Here is a 21952-nt window from a genome sequence, read left to right as displayed (position 1 = left end):
TTTCCCAGGGACAGCAGAAAAGACTGAAAGGCCCGCCAACCAGCAAAGCCTTTATGAAGCAGGCGATCAGGATTAATCAGGTACCCCCCGGGCCCTCAGCTGGAGCCTGAGTGCCATTTTGATCACCTTACTGAGATTCTGAGGTCCGCCATGGTGTACAGAAAGTTCTTTCACAATTTACAGAGGTGGGTCCAAGGGCATCAACTATAAGAATCACTGTTACTTTATGTTCCACTAAGAACATAAAGGCTATGCACTAAAGGTCAGCACAGCACTAAGATACCATCAGTTACAAGTCAAATGTCAGAAAGGTGAAAAGAATGAGTGTTTACAATTGATAAAATACAGTAATTCACAGGAGCAGGCAGAGGGGGTATGTCCAACTAGGACCTGGGTCTTTCACTCCCAAATCATTGATCCATTCCTTCTCTATTTTTGTTGAGTGCCTCCAGAAGGCAGGGGCTGTTGGTTTCCATCTATGAATGCTGTGGATCACGCCTTAGACATTTCAAGAATTTCCCAACACAAACTCAGTTAAAATTCCTGTCAAATTGGTTTTGTTTTATTTTGTTCTGAGTTATACATTACTGCTTTAAAAAACTGCAAAAAGGGAGTGGTCTAGTTTGGAGGTGAGGGGGAGGCAGAGGTTGATGGAGAGAAGTGGGATTTACACGCTAAACACTTCACCCAACTGCACTGTGGTGCTGCTTGAAGATGCACACAGAAGTGCAAGGAAGAGGCTTTGGGCTTGTCCACCCATTCCGCAACCCCTCCCCCAAGAGTCCTCAGCCCAAACTCTTCCAGAGCTTCCCATCCTGTCGCCAGTCAAGGCCAAGATCCACACAATCTCTCTGCACCTTCTGGTCTTAGCTGCTTCCTCCCTCTGCTCCAGACACTCAGAGCTGCCTGCCATGCGAGGTCGTGCCTCGGGGAACAGACCTGGAATATCCTATCTGGGACTGGGTTGACATGTGGCCAGCTCCTTCACTTCTTCCCATCTCTGCTCTCCAATATCAACTTGTCAGCGACATCCTGTAATGACCTCTGTATTAAACTGCAACCCTGGCCTCTCACATCCCTCATTCATATCTCTTGCTTTGTTCTTCTCTCTTCACACCATCTGACACATCACCTATGTATGTGACTTCTGCACTTCCTTAAAGTCTGCCTACACCTCACTAGAAGGTAAGTTCCATGAGGGCAGACATGTTTTATGGTATCCCCAGTGCCCAGAACAACACCCGGCACAGAGGAGAGGAGAGAAAGAGACAGAGAAAGAAAGAGCAACTCTGATCTCAAATTGTGATGAATCACATCTGATGTAAGATGCATCAAATTACAAGTTCTAGGAATTTTTAATGGACAGATCAGACTATTCAATGATCTCAGGGGAGGGACTGCCTCACTCTTCATTTGTGATAAAGATGGGGGTCTCAAAATTCAAGAGAAGAAAAATAAAAAAGAGAAAATGAATACGTAAAACTACTTTTGGTTTTTTTCAGAATCTGCCCTTCCCAGTGGGCTGTGACTTTCATGAAAGTCTTTCCATTCACTGTCCCCAGATTAAGAAGAGCTTTGTCCTCTTGGTAGATTTAAGAAGGGAAAGGGCAGTGCTCACTTGTAAGCCTTTGATTTCCTGTTTTTAAATGTTTTTAAATGGTTGTGGCCGATACAGTTCATAAGCAAAATGGCTTTTCATCCAGATAAACATAAACAGCAGCCCCTTCTGCTGGCGAATTGATTCTCCCACCCCTCGTCCATCAGAAAACCCCCAACCACTTGTCCTCTGGTGCCCGGTCACTACTTTTATTTCAGAGGCAACAAAATGAGGACTCCTGGACAGCAGATCTAACTGTTGAAGTAAATTGCCTAAGTGTATCTGTCTCATCTTTGAGCAGCTATGAAACTCCCCATGGAGGTGCAAACATTTAAAATGCCAAGGGGAGACCAGATGCTGGAAACATCTTATCTTTCAGCTATTTGATGCAGTTGCCAGGATTTATAACACTGTCATATTTGAGAACCTCCTGACTTCTTTTCAAAAGAAGTTTCAGATATATAAGAGAACAGCCCCTACAACCTGCTCTAACTCCAAATTCATTTCATGTATCAGCAAAAAGATTCTTTAAAATTAAATACGTGCAGAAAGAAAAAAAAACACGATACCAGACTGGCACTCTGCAAAATAGTGGGAATGGGAGGTTAGAGGTACAGGCAACCCCATAAATTTAAAAGTTTGTGGCTAAGTTTTCTGTTTTTCAACTTAATTACTGGTCACCATAATGACCATAATGATGTATTTGTCTAAAATACATATTATCTATCAAACAAGGTACAAAACCCAAGATAGGATCTCAATTATTTTTTTAATATATATATTCTACAATAGACAGGAAAAAAGGACCCCTTGCCTCTGGTGGTAGATTAATGGATGATTGCTTGTCTTCTGTACCTCCTAAATTTTCTAAAATGAGCACATATTACTTTTATAATTAGGTTAAAATTATAATCCAAGTGTTTTACATCCAATCTAATCAAGTGAACTACAAAGGGGTAACCGAAGAAGCCTTTAAATAAAGGGTATAATCTTCCAATACATTTGACCAAGGCAAAGAAATCCCAGGCGACAGTGAAAGTAAACATTTAAAAAAAAAAAAAAAAAACAGAGGAAGAGAAAGAGAGAAGAAAGGCTTTCTCCCCAGGCTTCTCTCCTATGAACAGGAGCTTTCAAACAAAATCACAACCCTACAGAGTAACACAAAAGGAAGGTTCAGGGGAGCCACCTTCACACACTCAGCACAAATGTAGCCTGGAGGCCTTTCAGCTCTGCCTAGCCTGCCCCAAGACACAGCTCCATCAAAGGCCGCCTGTCTGGGGCAGGTACCTGAGACAAGTCAATGTTCAGGAGGCAATCGCTGATGGGCGCAAACCTGTGCAGAAAGCACACGCATGGAGCTCCATTCTCACTGAGATCAGGAGCAGTTCACGCCCACAGAGGGTGTCTCTCCTGCAGATGGGTTTCTACAGGTCAGTGGCTAAAAGAGACCAAGCTTCCCCCTACCCAAGACACCCAGCCTCACTGTCTCACACTTTGGGGCAGCAACTCTAGGCCAAGAAGAGTGTTCTGTCTGGGGTGTGATGAGCTTAAACCTGACCCATGACTTGAGGGATCTCAGAGACCAGGAGGATAGAGAAGTGTCCAGATCTTGTCTCCAGTGTCCCACACGCCCCTCAAGAGAGCCAGACTTACTGACGAGGCACTCTTGGCAAGGTTTGATACAACTTCCCAAAAACTGGAGAAGCAGGTCTCCTAGAATCTAGTCACTTCATTCACTCATCCAGCAAATACTTTATTGAGAAACTTCTATGGGCTGGGCATTGTGCCGGACACTGGGATTAGAATAGGGCCTAAAACCCAGACCCTGCCCTAAGACTATTAACTTAGAGTGTCAAAGACCTAAAGAAAACTGCCTGTACTGACAAGAAGCCCACTTCTGCTGAACCCAACAACCAAATTAAAGATCAGTTACTCAAGTTGCTGTATTAGAAAAGTACAAAAGACAATGAACCCCAGATTAGAATCAGAGGAACAGCCAGCCAGCCCTTCGCCAGCTTGTCTCTGTTTATTCTTTCCCTTCCTCCTCACACACTCCAGGTATTCTCTAGCCATTAATGAAGCCAGGGATCCATTTCTTTTTGGAATACTACATTTCTATTTCAGATAGGAATAGAAATAGCCTCTCTGCCAGAGGGCTCCTAATTTTTAGCAACACAATCTGTGCCATGCTGTGGTCCCTTCTGCCTCTCCCAGGGTGATCTGGAGAAATGGAAACTGCAGTGCCAGGCTAAAAGATCAGCTGTTACAACCCAAAATCCTTCAGAGAAGCAAAGAGCAACTAACTTTTAAGGAAATTCCAAGCAGTAGGAAAAAGAGATAGCATCAGTTGTCATCAAGAGCATAGTTTAATAAAATGCGTGTGTGGGGGGGTGTAAATGTTTAATATTAATTTCAAAGTATATTTTTATGTCCCGTATCATAATAAACTATTGGCATGGAGTTTTCATGGAACAGTGAAACAATTATATATAATTAAAAATAAGGAAGACCTTTCAGTTGAATGTAGACCAATACAGTTCTACATTCAATAGAACGTATTGAAAGTAGTCTTTGCTATATAGACTGGCGGAAAATAACAGATGAGCATACTCATATAAGCAAATAATCCACAAATGCCATTTGGGGGTTGGAAGTGGGACCAGGAAGGGAAGCCAAGTTTGAGAGCAGAGGGTCAAGGATGGCAAACCCTTATCTGGAAAGCCTTGGCAAAGCTTCTGTCCCTGGTACCGAAAAGCCAGACTGAGGGCAGCTAACACCACTTTCAAGCCAACTTAATACTCCAACTAGGGCTGGAAATTTTCACAAACTGTCAGTTACAAGTTGGAAATTTCTTCCTGGTATCCCTGGCTGGAAAGTTATTTCCTAAATCTCACACAGGGTAAGAGAAACATAGGATGCTTGAAAATCATGGGCAGCAGTAGTCTTACTACTTAGTATCTCCCTGGACAACTAACAGGTACAGAGAAGTGATGGCACATTCCTGCTGGAGACTAACACACCTCACTGTTCCAGGCATTTCTGCAGAGAACTACCCGGCACGTTCGGTCCAGGCAAAACTGAAGTGGCCTAAACACATCTGTAGTGTCTAGACCAAATCTTTCAGCTCTTTGTTTGTGCCGTTGGGCCCCCAGTGTATTTGCACACCACCCAGTCCCCCAGCCCTCCGGGCGGAGCCTGGCCCAGGACACAGCAGTCTGTCTGGTCCTGCCCATTGTAACCACTGCCTGGCTGCCGGCAGGCAAGCCAGGTCCATTTTTAAATTCCCTAACAAGTTTCACAACCACTGGTTTGGGTGAGGAGACAAACACCGCTGCAGTTTGCTGACATGAAACTAAAAATACCCAGCTGCAAACAAAAGCCACCCTTTACCAGGCTGGCTCCGACATCCTGAGGTTACATGTGGTAGTGTCAGGCCACACCAGACAGAGACCTTATTCTTGGCCAAGGGGCCGCCTTAACAACTCCTCCAGGCCCAGCCAGGCAGAGGGGCCGTTCTGTCGGAGCTGTCAAGATATCCCAAAGTTTGATAGAAAGAACAGCTTTGGTCCTGTGCCACCACCCAAAGCAAGCTAGATGAATTCGGTGCTGCCTCTGGGTCAGATACACACTGCTTTCGGTGTGTATAACCTACATAACCCTATAGCCCTGGAAGGAAATGGGCTTCCAGCTCCCTCCTTGCAATTATAAAAGCAAATTATTGCCATGACTATACTGAGAAAAGCAACTGGGAGACGTGATTGGTAGATTTGGGAGCCCATGTGGTCCAGAGGGGGCCTGCTGGGGGCCAGGGCATGGAGGATCACGACTCCACCGAGAGATGCCCGTTTCCCCGGAAGCTTCTCGGGAAGGTTTTACCTGTTGGGCTTCGGAGTGGAGCTGCGATCCGGGGGCCACCACGCTCGAGGCCGCCCGTCCCTCCCAAACTTTCCTTCCCGCCCCTCGGAAGGGGCAGCCTCGTCCCTCTCCGAGTCCAGATTTCAGGTGTGGAACTTGTCTAAGCCACCCGGGACTGCGGGGAGGCGCGTGGTGGGGATGGGGGCGGGTTTCCTTCCCACACGACCCGGCGAGCGCCGGGGGATTCCGGATGCTCAGAACCCACGAGTGGGGGGCGGGGTGTGCGGGGGCGGGGTGTGCGGGGGCGGGGGGCGGGCAACTGACGGTCAGCCCAGAACCCACCAAAGTTTCCTCCCAAACTAAAGCGGCGCAATGCCGGGGCTCTGAGTACCCCCGAGCACAGGGTCGCGAGCCGCTCTGTGAGGGAGGGAGCAGGCCCCGTGGCACCAGCCGCAAGGTCAACGCGGAGCCAAACCCCGGGGGCAAGCAGCCGGCGCCGGGACCCAACCCCAGCTGATGCGGGGGGCAGTATCGGACACCCCCAATCTCTCCCTCCACCTGCTCGGCGCGGCGCCGAAACCCGCACACGTGGGAGCCTAGCCTCAGGCTCCCAAGCTAGCGGCCAGACGGGCAACCTCGCCCGGCGCTCACCCTTCGTCCGCGACCCCCCACCAGGAAGAGGCAGCTCTCTGGGGAGCGGGGTGACTGGCTCTCGGCGCCTCTTTCATCCTTGGACCTCGGCAGAAGCGGGGAGGGAGTTTCGTTCTCTTCAAACTGATCCTCCACCCCCAGGAGCTTCCCACAACCTCTACCTTGTTCTGCTACCTCGCAGACAGACAAGAGACACAAAGAAAAAAAAAAAATCTACCGCCCCTCTGGTCCCATCCTCCAGCCTGGAGTTGGGAGGAAGAAGAGAAAGGAGTATATCTTTTCTCCCCAGCCCGACTCGGGGATCCGGGCAGATCCGGGCAGCAAGGAACCCCGAGGTGGCCCAGAGAGAAGAGGTAAGGTTGGAAGAGTCAGAAACCAGCCACGGTGAGCGAGGGAGCGAGAGCACGAGAAAGAAGAAAATATCCAACAAAACCACGCTAACGCGCCCCCTACCTGGGTGCAACATACTTTGGAAATAGAAGATGACCAGGATAAAGGATCCCAAGCAAGTGGCCAGCACCATCCGGCAAATTCTGTTCATCCTCATCACTTCCAATAGCGCCGGCTTCATGGCTTTGTCCTGGCTACGGGAACCCGGGTGTCCGGGAGGCGCTCCCGGAGCGCAGGAGCGGACCCCGCGGTGCGGAGCGGAGCCCGGGAGGCGCAGGACAGGGCTGGGCAAGGATCGCTGGGAGGACAGGGGTTGGCTTCGCGGCTGCTCTCGGAGCCCCCAGCCCCGGGCAGGGGTGCGGAAGGCGCCGGAGTTGCTCTGGAAGTGCGGAGATGCGTGGACCCGCCGGCTGCGCGCTCTTGCTCCTCCCGCGGCTCCTCCTCGCCTCTCCGCCGCCGCCGCCGCCTCCGCTCCCGCCGGCGGCCGCCGCTGCCTCCTCGCGGGCCGGGAGACTGGAGTGCGAGCGGTGATGCTGGTGGTGGTGCCGCCGCCGCTGCCGCTGCGCTGGCCGCTGTGGCTGTCGGACCGGCCCCCTCCCTCCTCTCCAAAGGCTACTTCATTGCGCTCCAATGATCTATATATTCCGGGGCTGGGTTTTACCAAATGCAACTCGCAGCCCCCGGCGAGGGGAGGGCGCCTGCGGAGAGCCGGGCGGAGGGCGGGACCGGAGCGCGGGGGCGGAGCGTCTCGCTCCCCCCGCCCCTACCCGGGATTTGGTCGCGTCCAGCTGTTTCCCGGGGAGTGAGCGCCGCGCTCCGCAGGGTCCCAAAGGCCCTCAGTCCCGGGTCCGGCCGGCCGCCGTCTGGAGCTTGTGTGTCAGCGTTTCCATGACAAAACCCGGAGGAAAAACACACGAATAAAATCGCCTCGGTGCCGCCACCCGCTCCTGCCGGCGTGTGAAGAGGGAAGTGGCGGGATGCGGGTCGGGCAAGCGTAGCGCGAAGGGGTCCGGCGGTTTGTGCTGATTTCAAAGCCCTGGGCAGGGTAGCCGGCAAGTTGTCCCAAGCCCCCTGGGAGCGAGTGCTCTTTACCAGAGTCTCGGAATAGGGAGGTTTCGTTTTTGTTTTTCCTTTTTTTCCCCTTTCCAATGGCAGCCCAGAGCAAGCGACGTTTTGGAAAGGGGTTAAAGACGTCTGGCTTCAGGTCAAGGTTAGGAAAACTGCATAACTCGCAGGGGTCAGGCGACAGCTGAGCTTTCCTGGGGGTTTATGCAGTCTCTCTCTCTCTCTGTCTCTCTGTGTGTGACACACATACACACGCATATCCCCAATCAGGGCAAAGGAGGTTTTGTGGATTTTCGAAGTCTGATTTTCCAAAAAACAGAGCTCCCTCCACATCCTCAAAGTGCGAGTCTTAGAAGGGTGGATGGGAGAGGAAGCCCCCACGGAGTCACTCCTCCCAGGACAACTGACTGCTGGAAAAAAACCAGCCCGCCTTAGCACTGGCAGGTAAATGGAAAGATGGCGTTGCTTTCTTGTGTTGTGTGAAGTGATTTAAAAATTCCAATTCCGTGCGTTTAGGTTGTTTAGCAGTCAAGGTGGCTGCAGGTAACAGTGCAGAGATCACCTAGTACTAGCTGGAGAAAATCGATTACTGTAGTCGGCTCATCTAACTACCTAGAATGGATGATCTTGTTGTTCTGCCCTTTGGGAATTCCCTAAGCAAAGAGAAAAGACTGTTATAGCCTTTTATTTTCCTTATAAATTTACAGCATGTTTTTAAAAGTTAAAGGATTATTTAAACTCTAACAATAACATATACCAGGAAAAAAGTTACTGTAAAGACTAAGTTTTGCACACATTATCAAATCTTTAGGCTTCCCTGGTGGCTCAGTAGGTAAAGAATCTGCCTTTGATTTCTGGCTCTGGAAGATCCCCTGGAAAAGGGAATGGCTACCCACTCTGATATTCTTGCCTGGAGAATCCCATAGACAGAGGAGCCTGGCAGGCTACAGTCTATGGGGTGGCAAAGAGTCGGACACAACTAACGCTTTCACTTTTTTCATCAAAGTTTTACTACTATGAACACAATTAATAATAAGATAATGGGTCTTTGCCTGCCTCTCATGTAGCAAGCATTTGATACTTATTGAATCTGAATGTAATGGGCCTTATCCTTCTCTCAATACATCAGAGACACAACATGCAAACAGATATATGCAGCGAAAACCACCTCAACAACCTGGGTTCCCTTCCCCACAAAGTCTTCCTCCAGCAGTTGTAAAGCAGAGAAACTAACAAAGTCAGCAGCCTTGCCTTTGATTACAAGAAGACAATCAATTACAGCACAATATTTATGTAGCCAGTTTGTACTGTATTAATTTGTGCTCACTTGTAAATGAGCTGCATAATAAAGGCAGTCGAGCTGAACAAGATCCAGTACATTCCCCAGTGATTTCCACCCCAGGAGCCCAGGGATGGGAACTGACTTACCCATCCACCCGCCCATCCTTGATCAGGGCAGGGAATCCCTGCAGTTAGCATGACTAGATGGGCATTTGCAGTGCTTGGCCTGGAATAGCAGGCTCTCATTTAACTCCTACTTTTACAGAGCAGGCTGGGCTTTGCTTCCAGGTTACCCAATTGGTCCCTCATCTCCCAGGGCAGAGACCACACTGTACCAATACAAAAGCCTGGACACGCATAAGACTGTCTGGGAAGTCACAGGGAGGTCAGAAGCGGAATCCCTGATGGGTCAGGAGGGGTTGAGTTAGCCCATGTGGTGAGGAAGAATGAGGAACCATGCCCTGAATCCATTTCTGCATTCTCACAGACCCAAACATTGGCTTCCCAGGTGGCGCAGCGGTAAAGAATCTGCCTGTGGAGACAGAGGAGATGCAGGAGACGAAGTTTCGATCCCTAGGTAGAAAAGATCCCCTAGAGGAGAAAATGGCAACCCACTCCAGTATTCTTGCCTGGATAATCTCATGGACAGAGGAGCCTGGTGGGCTACAGTCCATGGGATCGCAAAGAGTCGGACACAACTGAGCATACGGGCACACAGGCCCAAACATAACAGTGAAGAATAAGGTTCTGACAGGTGAAACTACCACCTCTTCCAAGAAGCCTCTCCTGATTTCTCACCTGGAATAGCCTCTTTCCCCCCTCTATGTTCTGAGCAGTAGGTTCAAACCCCTCTTGGGTCGCTGTACCTACTAAGCTGAGTTTTATTCATCTCTGTTTCTCTGCAGTACTCAGCAGAGCAACTGGCGCCTGATAATCAGGTACAAATAAGTCTGAGATGGAGAAGTGATACTTTCTTGGACTAGGAAGTTAAATTAGATCCCCTCTAAAGTCTGTGGTCATGGTCAGTGGTAATGGTCTGCAATTCTGTTGTTCTATGCACGTTAGAGGTGAGAGAAAAGTTCTAATTTTTTGTCTCTTCATCACACTGCAATAAACTTCCCAACCATAACTACAGTCATTGCTTTCTTTCCATTCCTCTCCTTACAAAGCTTTGTTGTATCTTTTATGCATGCTACATGATAAATATTGACCAGATAAAGGAAAATGCTGACTGATAAAACAGAGGAGAAAAGAGATTTGATACTCTGTTTGTCTTAATTACTTATTTACTTATTTTGTTTTTGTCTGTGGTGGGTCTTTGTTGCTGCTCAGACTTTTCTCTAGTTGTGACAAGCAGGGGCTACTCTGTAGTTGCGGTGCACAGGCTTCTCATTGCCTTGGCTTCTCTTGTTGAGGAGCACAGGCTCTAGGGCCCGTGGGCTTCAGGAATTGTGGCACACAGGCTTAGTTGCTCCATGGCATGTGGAATCTTCCTAGACCAGGGGTCAAACCCATGTTCCCTGCATTGGCAGGCAGATTCCAATCTACTATACCACCAGGGAAGTCCTGATATTTTGAATTTTGCAGAGAGGTCAGTGGAAGGCTGCCTCTGAAATCAAGCTTTTTGTTTTCCCAGTGTAGCCTTCAGAACAGGCAAGGTTATGCTACAGTAACAAATGAGCCCTAACTTCACTGGCTCGGAACATCTAGGGCTTAGGTCTTAACTCCACCACGTGTCTACTGTGGGTCACAGACCCAAACATGGGCTTCCCAGGTGGCGCAGAGGTAAAGGGATCGCAAAGAGTCGGACACAGCTGAGCACACAGGCACACAGGCCCAAACATACAGTGAAGAATAAGGTTCTGACAGGTGAAACTACCACCTCTTCCAAGAAGCCTTTCCTGATTTCTCACCTGAAATCAGGTGAAAGGGGCTGAACTCATGGAATACCACATACAGGATGAAGCCAAAGTAGCCCTACCTAGAACCTGGCAATGCCCAAGAAAAGAGGATCTCTTGAAGTTCCGGCCCCCACAATTCAGTGATTCCCACCCAGAAGAGGCACATGTCGCTTCTACTCACCATTTATCAGCCAGAACTACTCACACACTGCTCCCCATCCCACCCAGATTAGGAAGTCAGAGAGCCCAAAGCATTTGGGAAATAGTCCTCCTAGCTGCAATCCTCCCATCCCTCTTCAGACCTCATTTAATCATTTTTCTAAATTCCCTTTCACCCCAAGAGCTTCTGCCCATCGGCACCGCCTCAGGGTGAGGCCTGGCTAAGCCTCAGTTGATTGTAAGGCATGACTCTTACTCTCCAGGTGAAAGGGAAAGAGAAGTCGTTCAGTTGTATCCCATGGGCTGTAGCCTACCAGGCTCCTCTATCCATGGAATTTTCCAGGCTAAAGTACTGGAGTGGGCTGCCATTTCCTTCTCCAGGGGATCTTCCCAACCCAGGGATCGAACCTGGGTCTCCCCGCATTGCAGGCAGATGCTTTACCATCTGAGCCACCAGGGAAGCCCACTCTCCAGGTAAAACAACATACAAATGAAATTGGGGTCTGTCTATTTCAAAACCTGGCATGGCCCCTAGAAACTGTTGAGGAGAAAGGTCTCTGTGTGTGGATGATCTTGGGAAATTCAGAGGCGAGGAAGGAATGGATACAAAATCAGAATTCTGACTCGTGTGTGCCATCCACAGTGAACACAGACACTTGCCAAGCCCACCAGTACCTGTAGGCTGAATTCTATCCCGTTCCTGTAGGTGACACCTTCAATGTACCGTCTTGTTCAGATCTGGCAGAACTGGCTGCCAGTTTCTGGGGAGAGACCTGGGCCCAGGGCACTGGAAGACAGAGAGTTCTTTTGCATCCTTGAGGAAGAGGGGCATGTCTTAGGCCAACCTCAGGCAGGGGCCCCAGACTAGCCCCTCCCAGGAGGGGCTTTGCCTTTTTGCATCTCTCTGGCACCTCCAGCACAAAGCACGCTCAGTTAACCAGAGCACAGTAAATATTTGTGGAGTTGAATAAGAAACCGTGTGCCCACAGCATGTGGAGGTCTGAGGGTGCAGCCCTGCTCCAGGTAGGTAAACCGCGAGGACGCAAGTGGGTCACTCATGACATGGCTCTGAGCAAGGCTGTTCTTCCCTGGCCTTTCAGAACAAGGTGGGGAAGAGAGAAAGGACAGAAGAGGAAATAGAGAAGGAGGGAAGACAGAAGGGAGGGAGTAGAGGAAGAAGAGGAGAGAGAGGCACTATTATTGTTTTGCTTTCTGATGCTGCCTTTGCCCTTCCTCCGAGTTTAAGCCCGAGACTCCTCTCCCTCCCTTACTAAGAGGCCTGTCAGCCCCTCAGACCCTTGGACACGACCCCAAGCAATGTTGTACACTCAAAGGATGCCACACCAGGATATAAATCCCCATAGGCATGGTGCAGTCCTCGAGACATTAATAACAGGATTCCAAGGATGCTGTAGAAATGAGGTCGGAAGAGCATGACTGAGTTCATCTTTCTTTCCTGAATCACCCCATCACTGTATCCTTCCATGAGTTAACAGAGGCTAAAAGAATAGCCACTTCCTCGGTCCTCAGATAAACATGAGGTTACATTACTGAAAAATCTCAAGGGGTGCTTATTTAATGTGTCTTTTTCCAGTGGTCTCTGAGCTCTGGGAACCACTGTGACCATGTCCGTATCACACCTAATATGACAGTGTAGACACGAGACAGTCTAGAAATACATATGAAATGAATGATATGATTTTTACCTAGCAGCCTGCGAAGATTATAAAAAGTTGATGAAACCCAGTGCTGGGAAGGGTATGGAGAAAAGAGAAGCCATACATACTGATGGTGGAAGTGATTATAAATTGATACAAATTTTATAACATTTCTGAAAAGTCATCCAGCAATAACTTGTCTGATATCACCAAATAATTATTGAGAGAGTCAGAGCATTCATGTACTTTGTGCTAAAACCACCAAAGTGCCTAATAATTAGGGTTTGGCTAAACAAACTGTAAAACCTCCATCTGATGGAATACTCTACAGTTACTAAAAAGTAAAGTGACTAAATCAGTTAACAATGTTAAAACACAGTGTGTATATTTGCTCCTGTTTTTGGATAAACAGATATAAATAAATTTATATACATATGGCACCCCACTCCAGTATTCTTGCCTGGCAAATCCCATAGACGGAGGAGCCTGGTAGGCTCCAGTCCATGGGGTCGCTAGGAGTCAGACACAACTGAGCGACTTCACTTTCACTTTTCACTTTCATGCATTGGAGAAGGAAATGGCAACCCACTCCAGTGTTCTTGCCTGGAGAATCCCAAGGACGGGGGAGCCTGGTGGGGTGCCGTCTGTGGGGTCGCACAGAGTCAGACACGACTGAAGCGACTTAGCAGCAGCAGCAGCATATATATATATATTATTGGAAAAGGAAATAGCAGCCCACTCCAGTACTCTTGCCTAGGAAATCCCATGGACTATAGCCTGCAAAGCCCATGGACAGAGGAGCCTGGCAGCCTGCAGTCCATGGGAGTCTCAAAGAGTGGACACACGTTAGCAACTAAACAACAACTACAAAGGTATATATTATACAAGAAAGTATTAATAGTAGGTATTCCTGGGTATTGAGTTGTTTTAAATTGATTTACTGTATTCTCTGAGTGTTTTTTAAAGAGTACATATTATTTTTAAAAAAGGAAAACTACAACTATTTTCATTTTCAGAGGGAAAACTAATCTAATAAAAGGAGAATATATTTCTTCAATCACCAAGCCCCAATTAAACCCCTACTTCCTCCATGATGTTTTCTTTACTTACTTCAGCCTATGGAGATCTCTTCCTGCTTGTGTTAGACCCCTCCTCTATAATTCAGCAGGCTTCCCAGGTGGCTCAGTGGTTAAGAATCTGCCTGCCAATGCAGGAGACACAGGAGACATGGGTTTGATCCTTGGGTTGGGCGGATCCTCTGGGCAACCCACATTCTTGCCTGGAGTATTCCATGGACAGAGAAGCCTGGCGGGCTACAGCCCATAAGGTCACAAAGAGTCAGACAAAACTGAGCACTCACGAGTACAGTATAATTCAGCACTGCCATATATTTGAGAGTCATTTGGTGAGCTGTACCCCATCTCCTGGGCCACACTGCATAAGCTGAGGAAGAGCGACACTGGGACCTGTTGCCACAGACATCTGCTAAATACGCAGCAGATGACCCATGAGGACTTGCCAGTTAATTTCCTGATATGTTACAATGGTCTCCTGTTGCTACTTACCCCGGACCAGACACTGCTAACATGTGACACACACCACCACTAATCCTCATCTCAATCACACAAAGACAGCATGAGCATCCCGTTACGTGTGTTGTGTGCGCATGCTCAGCCACTCAGTCTTGTCCAGACCTTTGCGACCCCCATGGACTGTAGCCCACCAGGCTCCTCTGTCCAAGGAATTTTCTAGGCAAGAATACTGGAGTGGGTTGCCATGCCCTCCTCCAGGGGATCTTTCCAACCCAGGGATCAAACTGCGTCTGCCCATCTCCTGCACTGGCAGGCGGATTCTTGACCACCGAACCACCTGGAAATCCCCACATCCCATTACGCAGATGACAAAACTGAGCCTCAGAAAGATTAAGGGACTTGCTTACATTGGCACTGCTGTCATATGCTTGTAGGACGTGGATCTGAACCACAATTACGTGGCACCAAGACCCACACTTCAGAGTGAATCAACCATGTCTCTATCCATACTACAAACATTGAACAGCACCTCACCTAGACTTCTCATCAAGATCAATCTAATCAAGATCAACCCTTCAAGGAGCTTGGGGGCAGAGGTCATATAAATGCAGGGGAATTAGGGGCCCACCAATCAGGAGTTAATGGAGAGATTTTCCACTAGTCATCTAGATTCTGGCCTTTGCACTCACAGACATGCTCACTTTCACAGCCTTTCCTAGTGCAGGTCAAATCTCAGTGACTTTTGAATCATGGTTTAATATCCCTTCTCTCACCCTACAACAGTCATTTAGATGGGAGGATAAGTTGAGTCTGCATAAAAGATTGGTTCAATCAATATTCACCTTCGTTTTTTCCTTTTTGCCCTGGGGTGTAGTGAAAAGCCATGCCTCTCAGAGTTGTTTATGACCCTCGGTGGAGATGAAAGGACTCTCTATAAACCTACTGACTCAAAAGTAGTGTGAGGTGTCAGGACACACAAAAAGAGGAATTATCAACATATTTAGGGTGAAAGATGTTTTTTCTGAAAACCATCTCTTGCATTATGTGGGCAGCCTGAGAAATACTTGTTACATACTTGTCTTCAAAATACTAAACTCCAGTATATCAAAAGAAAAGGAGCAAAGTTAAACAGCAAGCAAAATCATGATGGAAACTTTCATTGAGGGAGACAGAGAGGAAGGAGGAAGAAAGGGGGAGGGAGAGAGGAAGGAAGTTGAATAAAGGAGGGAGGGAGAGACAGGGAAAGAGAGAAAAAGAGAAAAATGAAGGGTGAAACTATGATATATAATGAGCTCATATAAAAACTAATAATGCCATCAAGTCTCAGTAGACATGTGGACAAACACCACGGACAGGATTCTTCACACATACAGAAAGGAAATATAACTTGATAATAGAACTAGGAAAGACACAAACTCAAAAATTTAAGAGAAGCAAACCAAAACAAAAAGATGCCATATTCGTGTATCAGAGTAGCAAAGATTTGTATGAAATGATACGTTTCCCTTTGAACAAGCCCCTCGGGAGCACAGGTATCCCTTATCCTAGCAGAGGGGCTGAAATACCAAGTGCGGTTACGTATAACACACAAAGTATGACAGCCACCAGCCCTGCTACAACCCACTACAGACAGTGATAGCGATGACTTTACTGGAGCGGCCCCTAAGGACTTGGTTCTAGTTAAAGAGACAGCTCTCCGCTTCTCTGACCTCCCTGATCCCTGTGAGCTACTGAACAGTCTTTAAAATATTCATGATCTTCTTAGCTAGCAGAGTAGTTGCCTTTAACCGAGAACTCTGATTGACACACACTTGACTTTTCAAAGCTCACTTTCTCCATGGGAAAATGCAAGGAATGATGTGTATTTCTAAGTGAAAAAAAAAACCAAATTACTGTATGAGTCTAACTATATGACATTCTGGAAAAGGCAAAACTATGGAAAGAAAAAAATGATCAGTGGTTGCCAGGGATTAGGGGGAAGGGGGAATGAAGAGTTGGAGCATAGAGGATTTTTAGGGCAGTGAAACACACTCTGTATAATACCTTAATGGTGAGCAAACCCTCATGGAAACTATGGACTTTGGGTGATTATAATGTGTCAATACAACTTCAGTTGTGATAAATATTCCATCAGGCAGGTTGTGCATGAGTTGGGCAGGCATATGAGAAATCTCTACTTTCCCTCACTTTTGCTGTGAACCTTGAATTGCTCTACGAAATTGTCTTAATTTTAAAAGGACATCGTCAAGTATTTTTTTTAATTAATTAGTTTATTTCTTGGCCACACCTCAGCTTGCAGGATCTCAGTTCCCTGACCAGGAATTGAACTCAGGCCACACGCATGAAAGCCCAGAATCCTAACCACTAGGCTACCAGGGAACTCCCTAAAAAGACATCTTTAAATTATAGGAAAAATTTATGATTTAAAGAATTTAAATTTAAAGATGGGACTAAGCAACCTTTAAGATTCTGGGGCAGGTTGAATTGAAACCTGGTATTTCCAGATTCCTGTAGTTGGATCAGGTCAGTGCCATTAATAATTGGAACTCAAACAGAGATCCTTTTATACATGACCTCTATCAGGAGTTGGAGCGGGGTGTATCGCCCTCAAAATGATGTTTCTCAAAAAAGAGCAGGTTGAATGTTGGGCGCTGGCAAACAACAAGCATCTTGGAACACAAATCTTATTCTGTGGAGTCAAATTTTTAATATTCAAGATGTTAAATAATCTCATTATAATAATGATAAACCCAGGGCTCTGAAAATGAAACTAAGAATGCTGATCAGCAAGGGAGAGCAGCAAGGACTAATTGCGCACAGCAGGGTGTGGATTTTCAGAGCCAAGGGAACAGAAGGATTATGCCTCAGAGAGAGTGCAGTACCTACTGTGTCTCAGAGGCAGGAGTTCTGATATCCGAGATCAGCCACCAACTGATCGTGTGGCTTAAGTCATTCTCCTTCCCTGGGACTCAATAGGCACCTGAGATAAAGCCACAGAAATTCAATATCCAGATACCTAAGTGTTTGTTAGGATATGTTGAGTAAAAGGGCTTCCCTGGTGGCTGAGATGGTAAAGAATCTGCCTGCCAGTGTAGGAAACCCAGGTTCAATCCCTGGGTTGGGAAGATCCCCCAGAGAAGGGAATGGCTACTCACTCCAGTATTCTTGCCTGGAGAATCTCATGGACAGAGGAGCCTGGTGGGCTACAGTCTGTGAGGTCGCAAAAAGAGTCCAACATGACTGAACGACTAACACACACACCAGTAAAAGGACTCAGGTAGTAACTCTCACTGGTAACAATCTCTGGCAGGTGGGGAAGGAGCCATCTCTTCTCCCTGGTTTTAACGGAACGTCAATACCATTTAGATAAGAACACGCCTCCTCTTGAGTAGTACTAGATTACGCTCAATAGAGTTGATCTTCACCAAAATCAATCATCCAGTGATACCGTTAAAGTGACTCCTGACCAAGCAACTGTATTAGAAACACTGGGAGTCAGAAATCCAGTTCCAACCAGGGGACCACAGGGAACTTCCAGGGGCAAGGCCAGCTTTAGGCATGAGTGGATTCAAGGTTTGAAGGCACGTCTTAAGGACAGTGTCTCTTTGCAGCATTCCGCCTGCTCACCTGTGTGTCGTTCTCATTTCCAGGTGGCCACCAGGTAAGCTCCAGGCTTACCTTCTTTAGCACTGCATCCCCCTGTGAGAACTGCCTGCCTCCTTCTGAACAGCTCCAGCAAGTGTCCAGTGCTTCATTTGGCTGGGCCTGGCTATGGTCACCTGTCACTGGGACAGAGATCATGGTGTTCTCCTCAGCCAGCCCTGGACAGTGTGTTCATCCTGGAGCCAGATAAGAGATCAGTCCTACCACACCACAAGAAGCAAGAGTGGTGGCAGGGGGCTCCCCAGAGGCCACCACCCCAAGAGGCCACCACCCCAAGAGGCCAAGATGGATTCAGCTATAAGACAGGATGCCAGATGTATTCATTTCCCTCTGCTTCTGTAATAAATTTCCAAAAATTTAGTGGCTTAAAATAACATAGATTTATCATCGTACAGCTCTGGAGGTCAGAAGTGGGAAGTCAGTCTCAGTGGGCTAAAATCAAAGTGTCATCAGGGCTGTGTCGGTTCTGGAAGCTCTAGGAAGAATGTGTTTCTTTGCCTTCTCTAACTTTTGGAAGCCACTTGCATTCCTTAGCTTGTAGCCTTGTCCTCCACCTTCAAAGCCACTGCATGACATTTTCCAATCTCTCTCTCTCTGACTCTGACGCTTTTATCTCCTTCTTAATAAGGCCTTATTATCTGAGTCCATCCAGATAATCAGAATGATCTTCCCATCTCAAAATCATTAACTTAGTCACATTTGCAAAGTTCTGTTGCTATATAAGGTCACATATTTATGGGTTCCAGAGATTAGGATTGGACATCTTTGTGGACCATTACTCAGACTATCATTGTGGACAGGAAAGAAAAGATTACTTTTTTTTTTTTTAACTACATCTGTACCTGTCCACAGCGTACAAACATCAGTAAAGTTGTCTCTGGCCAGCAAGGAAGGTCAGAAGTTTTCTAGGGACTTCACTGGTGGTCCAATGGAGAAGATTCCGAGCTCCCAATGCAGAGAGTCCAGGTTCAATTTCTTTTTGGGAACTAGATCCCACATGCCATAACAAAGAGTCTGCATGCTGCACTAAAGATCCTGCATGTCACAATTAAGTCCCAGTGCAGCCAAATAAATAATAAAAATTTTTTAAAAAGGAAGTTTCAGATCAGATCAGATCAGATCAGTCATTCAGTCGTGTCTGACTCTTTGCGACCCCATGAATCGCAGCACACCAGGCCTCCCTGTCCATCACCAACTCCCGGAGTTCACTCAGATTCATGTCCATCGAGTCAGTGATGCCATCCAGCCATCTCATCCTCTGTCGTCCCCTTCTCCTCTTGCCCCCAATCCCTCCCAGCATCAGAGTCTTTTCCAATGAGTCAACTCTTTGCATGAGGTGGCCAAAGTACTGGAGTTTCAGCTTTAGCATCATTCAAAGAAATCACAGGGCTGATCTCCTTCAGAATGGACTGGTTGGATCTCCTTGCAGTCCAAGGAACTCTCAAGAGTCTTCTCCAACACCACAGTTCAAAAGCATCAATTCTTCGCATTCAGCTTTCTTTATAGTCCAACTCTCACATCCATACGTGACCACAGGAAAAACCATAGCCTTGACTAGACGAACCTTTGTTGGCAAAGTAATGTCTCTGCTTTTCAATATGCTATCTAGGTTGGTCATAACTTTCCTTCCAAGGAGTAAGCATCTTTTAATTTCATGGCTGCAGTCACCATCTGCAGTGATTTTGGAGCCCAGAAAAATAAAGTCTGACACTGTTTCCACTTTCCCCATCTATTTCCCATGAAGTGATGGGACTGGATGCCATGATCTTCATTTTCTGAATGTTGAGCTTTAAGCCAACTTTTTCACTCTCCACTTTCACTTTCATCAAGAGGCTTTTTAGTTCCTCTTCACTTACTGGACATCAAGTCTAAAGACATAAGTTCAAATTCAAGCTCTACCCATGAACCAGCCTTCTTTCAGTCTCAGTTTACCTGTGCAATGAATAGGCTTACTTCAGTGGCTGAGTTGTTGTGACACAATATTCATAAAAGCATATTTACATTGTGAACATCGTACAAATGCAGATGATCCTTTCAGCAATGAAATGTGAGGATATAGAGGAAAATGTGGAAGCAGAGACAGATCTTATTTTCTTGGGCTCCAAAATAACTTGGACAGTAGCTGCAGCCATGAAATTAAAAGACGCTTGCTCCTTGGAAGGAAAGCTATGACAAACCTAGACAGCATATTGAAAAGCAGAGACATCACTTTGCCGACAAAAGTCCGTATAGTCAAAGCTATAGTCATGTACGGATGTGAGAGTTGGTCCATAATGAAGGCTGAGCATTGAAGAATTAATGCTTTCTAATTGGGGTGCTAGAGAAGACTCTTGAGACAGCAAGGAGATCAAACTAGTCTATCCTAAAGGAAAGCAGTCCTGAATATTCATTGGAAGGACTGATGCTGAAGCTGAAGGTCCCAATACTTTGACCACCTAATGTGAAGAGCCAACTCATTGGAAAAGATCCTGATGCTAGGAAAGTTTGAGGGCAGGAAGAGAAGGGTGGCATAGGATGAGATGGTTAGATAGCATCACTGACTCAATGGACGTGAATTTGAGCAAACTCTGGGAGATAGTGAAGGACAGGGGAGCCTGGCAGACTATAGCCCATGGGATCACAACGAATTGGACATGACTTAGCAACTGAACAATAGTTCAGCTCAATAGTTCAGTTCAATTGAACAATAGTTCAATGCCACAGGGTCTCCTCACAGAAGGAAAGATCTCATCTAAAGCAAAAAGATCACTTGTCAGCTCTGAGGCATGAAGCAGTATTGGGAGCCAGGATTTCCAAGAGAGAAAAAGACTGTATTTCTTTAGTTCCCATTAACCATTAACAACCACCGGGCCTGGTCGCCCAGAATCTAGAGTTTACTCCTCATAGGATGTTGTGACCTTGAAGACAAGAGGAGCCACCCGTTCCCACCTCCACCTTGGGACCCAGCCAGAGATGAATGATCAGACCCAAGGGGCATATCAGACTCTGAGCAGAGGGAGGGGGTCATGCCATTCTTTCCATAAGTAACTTGGAGGGGAGGGCAGCAAGAAGTTTCCCTGCAGCCACATTCAGCACAGGGTCGTGGCATTGGTGGAAGGACATGTCTGGCTGGCAAGGTGGCCTGCATGGGATATGCATGGCTTCAGCAAGCAATTCACAGACTTCCCAGGCAGTCCAGTAGTTAAGACTCCACCTTTCAATGCAGGAGGTGCAGGTTCAATCCCTGGTCAAAGAGCTAAGGTTCCACATGCCTTAAGGTGCAGCCAAAATTTTAAAAAGAAAGAAAGATAGTTAGCTCCAGCAGAACCTAGAATCTATAATGATGCAGTGGTCACTGATCCAGAGAAGACACATGGATCGGAGGCCCTGTGCAAAAAAGAGTTAAAGTAGCTGACCTGAGACTGTTTGCAAGGGTAGCCCTTGGCTGGCATCTGGGAACTTGGATCCGCAGAGGGCTCTCAACATCCCCAGAATGGACAACAGTGGTTCTCTGAAACTCTTTGTATTCACAATGCAGTTTACGCAGAATCCCTGCCTTCCTTCTGGAAGTCTGGAGTTTTGCTACAAAGGATCCCTACATGACTGGCCCCAGTAAGGTCCCAGAACTCCTAGGCTCAGGGAACTTCCTTGATAGACACTGATTCACACGTGTTGCCACACTCCCTGCTAAAGTGATTGAGAGCATCCTGCGTGACTCCACGGGGAGGAGGCTCTGGACTCTTGCACCTGGTTTCCTCCAGCCTCCTTTGCTGACTTTGCTCTTTTATGCCTGTGCCCTTTGCTGACTTTGCTTTGTACCCATTCACTGTAATAAGTCACAGCCATGAATATCATACATGATGACTCCTGTAAGCCCTCCTAGTGAGTCTTCAAGGTTGCGGTGGTCTTAGGGACCCCTGACCCAGGCCCTTTCCCCCATGCCTCTCGGTGTCGCTTGAGTCCTCCTCCTCACACCCAGATCAGAAGACTAGATGTGCTGAGAGAATGTAGCTGTTTGGTGGCCTCAGTTTCTTATATCTTTCTTTTTTTAATATTTATTTTTATTTTATTTGGCTGTGCTGGATCCTAGTTGCAGCATGCAGGATCTTCAATCTTTGTTGAGGCATGCAAACTCTTAGTTGTGGCACGTGGGATCTAGTTCCCTGACCAGGGATCGAACCCTGGTCCCTGCACTGGGAGCACGGAGTCTTAGCCACTGGA

At 47.2% G+C, this 21952-nt stretch overlaps 1 protein-coding gene across 5 annotated transcripts in view; it reads right to left on the bottom strand.

The window, feature by feature from the left end:
* Nucleotides 1-21952, bottom strand: part of CHST11 (carbohydrate sulfotransferase 11) — a 309031-nt gene that overhangs the window by 262130 nt on the left and 24949 nt on the right. The window contains exon 1 of one of the 5 annotated variants that reach the window (XM_061417145.1): nt 6572-7658. The exons of 1 other annotated variant lie outside the window; for it this stretch is intronic. In XM_061417145.1, the coding sequence (XP_061273129.1) occupies nt 6572-6674 (103 nt within the window). In that variant the 5' untranslated portion in view covers nt 6675-7658. Of the gene's footprint in view, nt 1-6556; nt 7659-21952 lie in introns of those variants that run through there. 3 more of the 5 variants (XM_061417144.1, XM_061417147.1, XM_061417146.1) reach the window with 3 other exon arrangements.

This window comes from Bos javanicus, chromosome 5 (assembly GCF_032452875.1).
Source record: "Bos javanicus breed banteng chromosome 5, ARS-OSU_banteng_1.0, whole genome shotgun sequence".
Taxonomy (NCBI): domain Eukaryota; kingdom Metazoa; phylum Chordata; class Mammalia; order Artiodactyla; family Bovidae; genus Bos; species Bos javanicus.
This window is presented reverse-complemented; position numbering and strand designations above follow the sequence as displayed.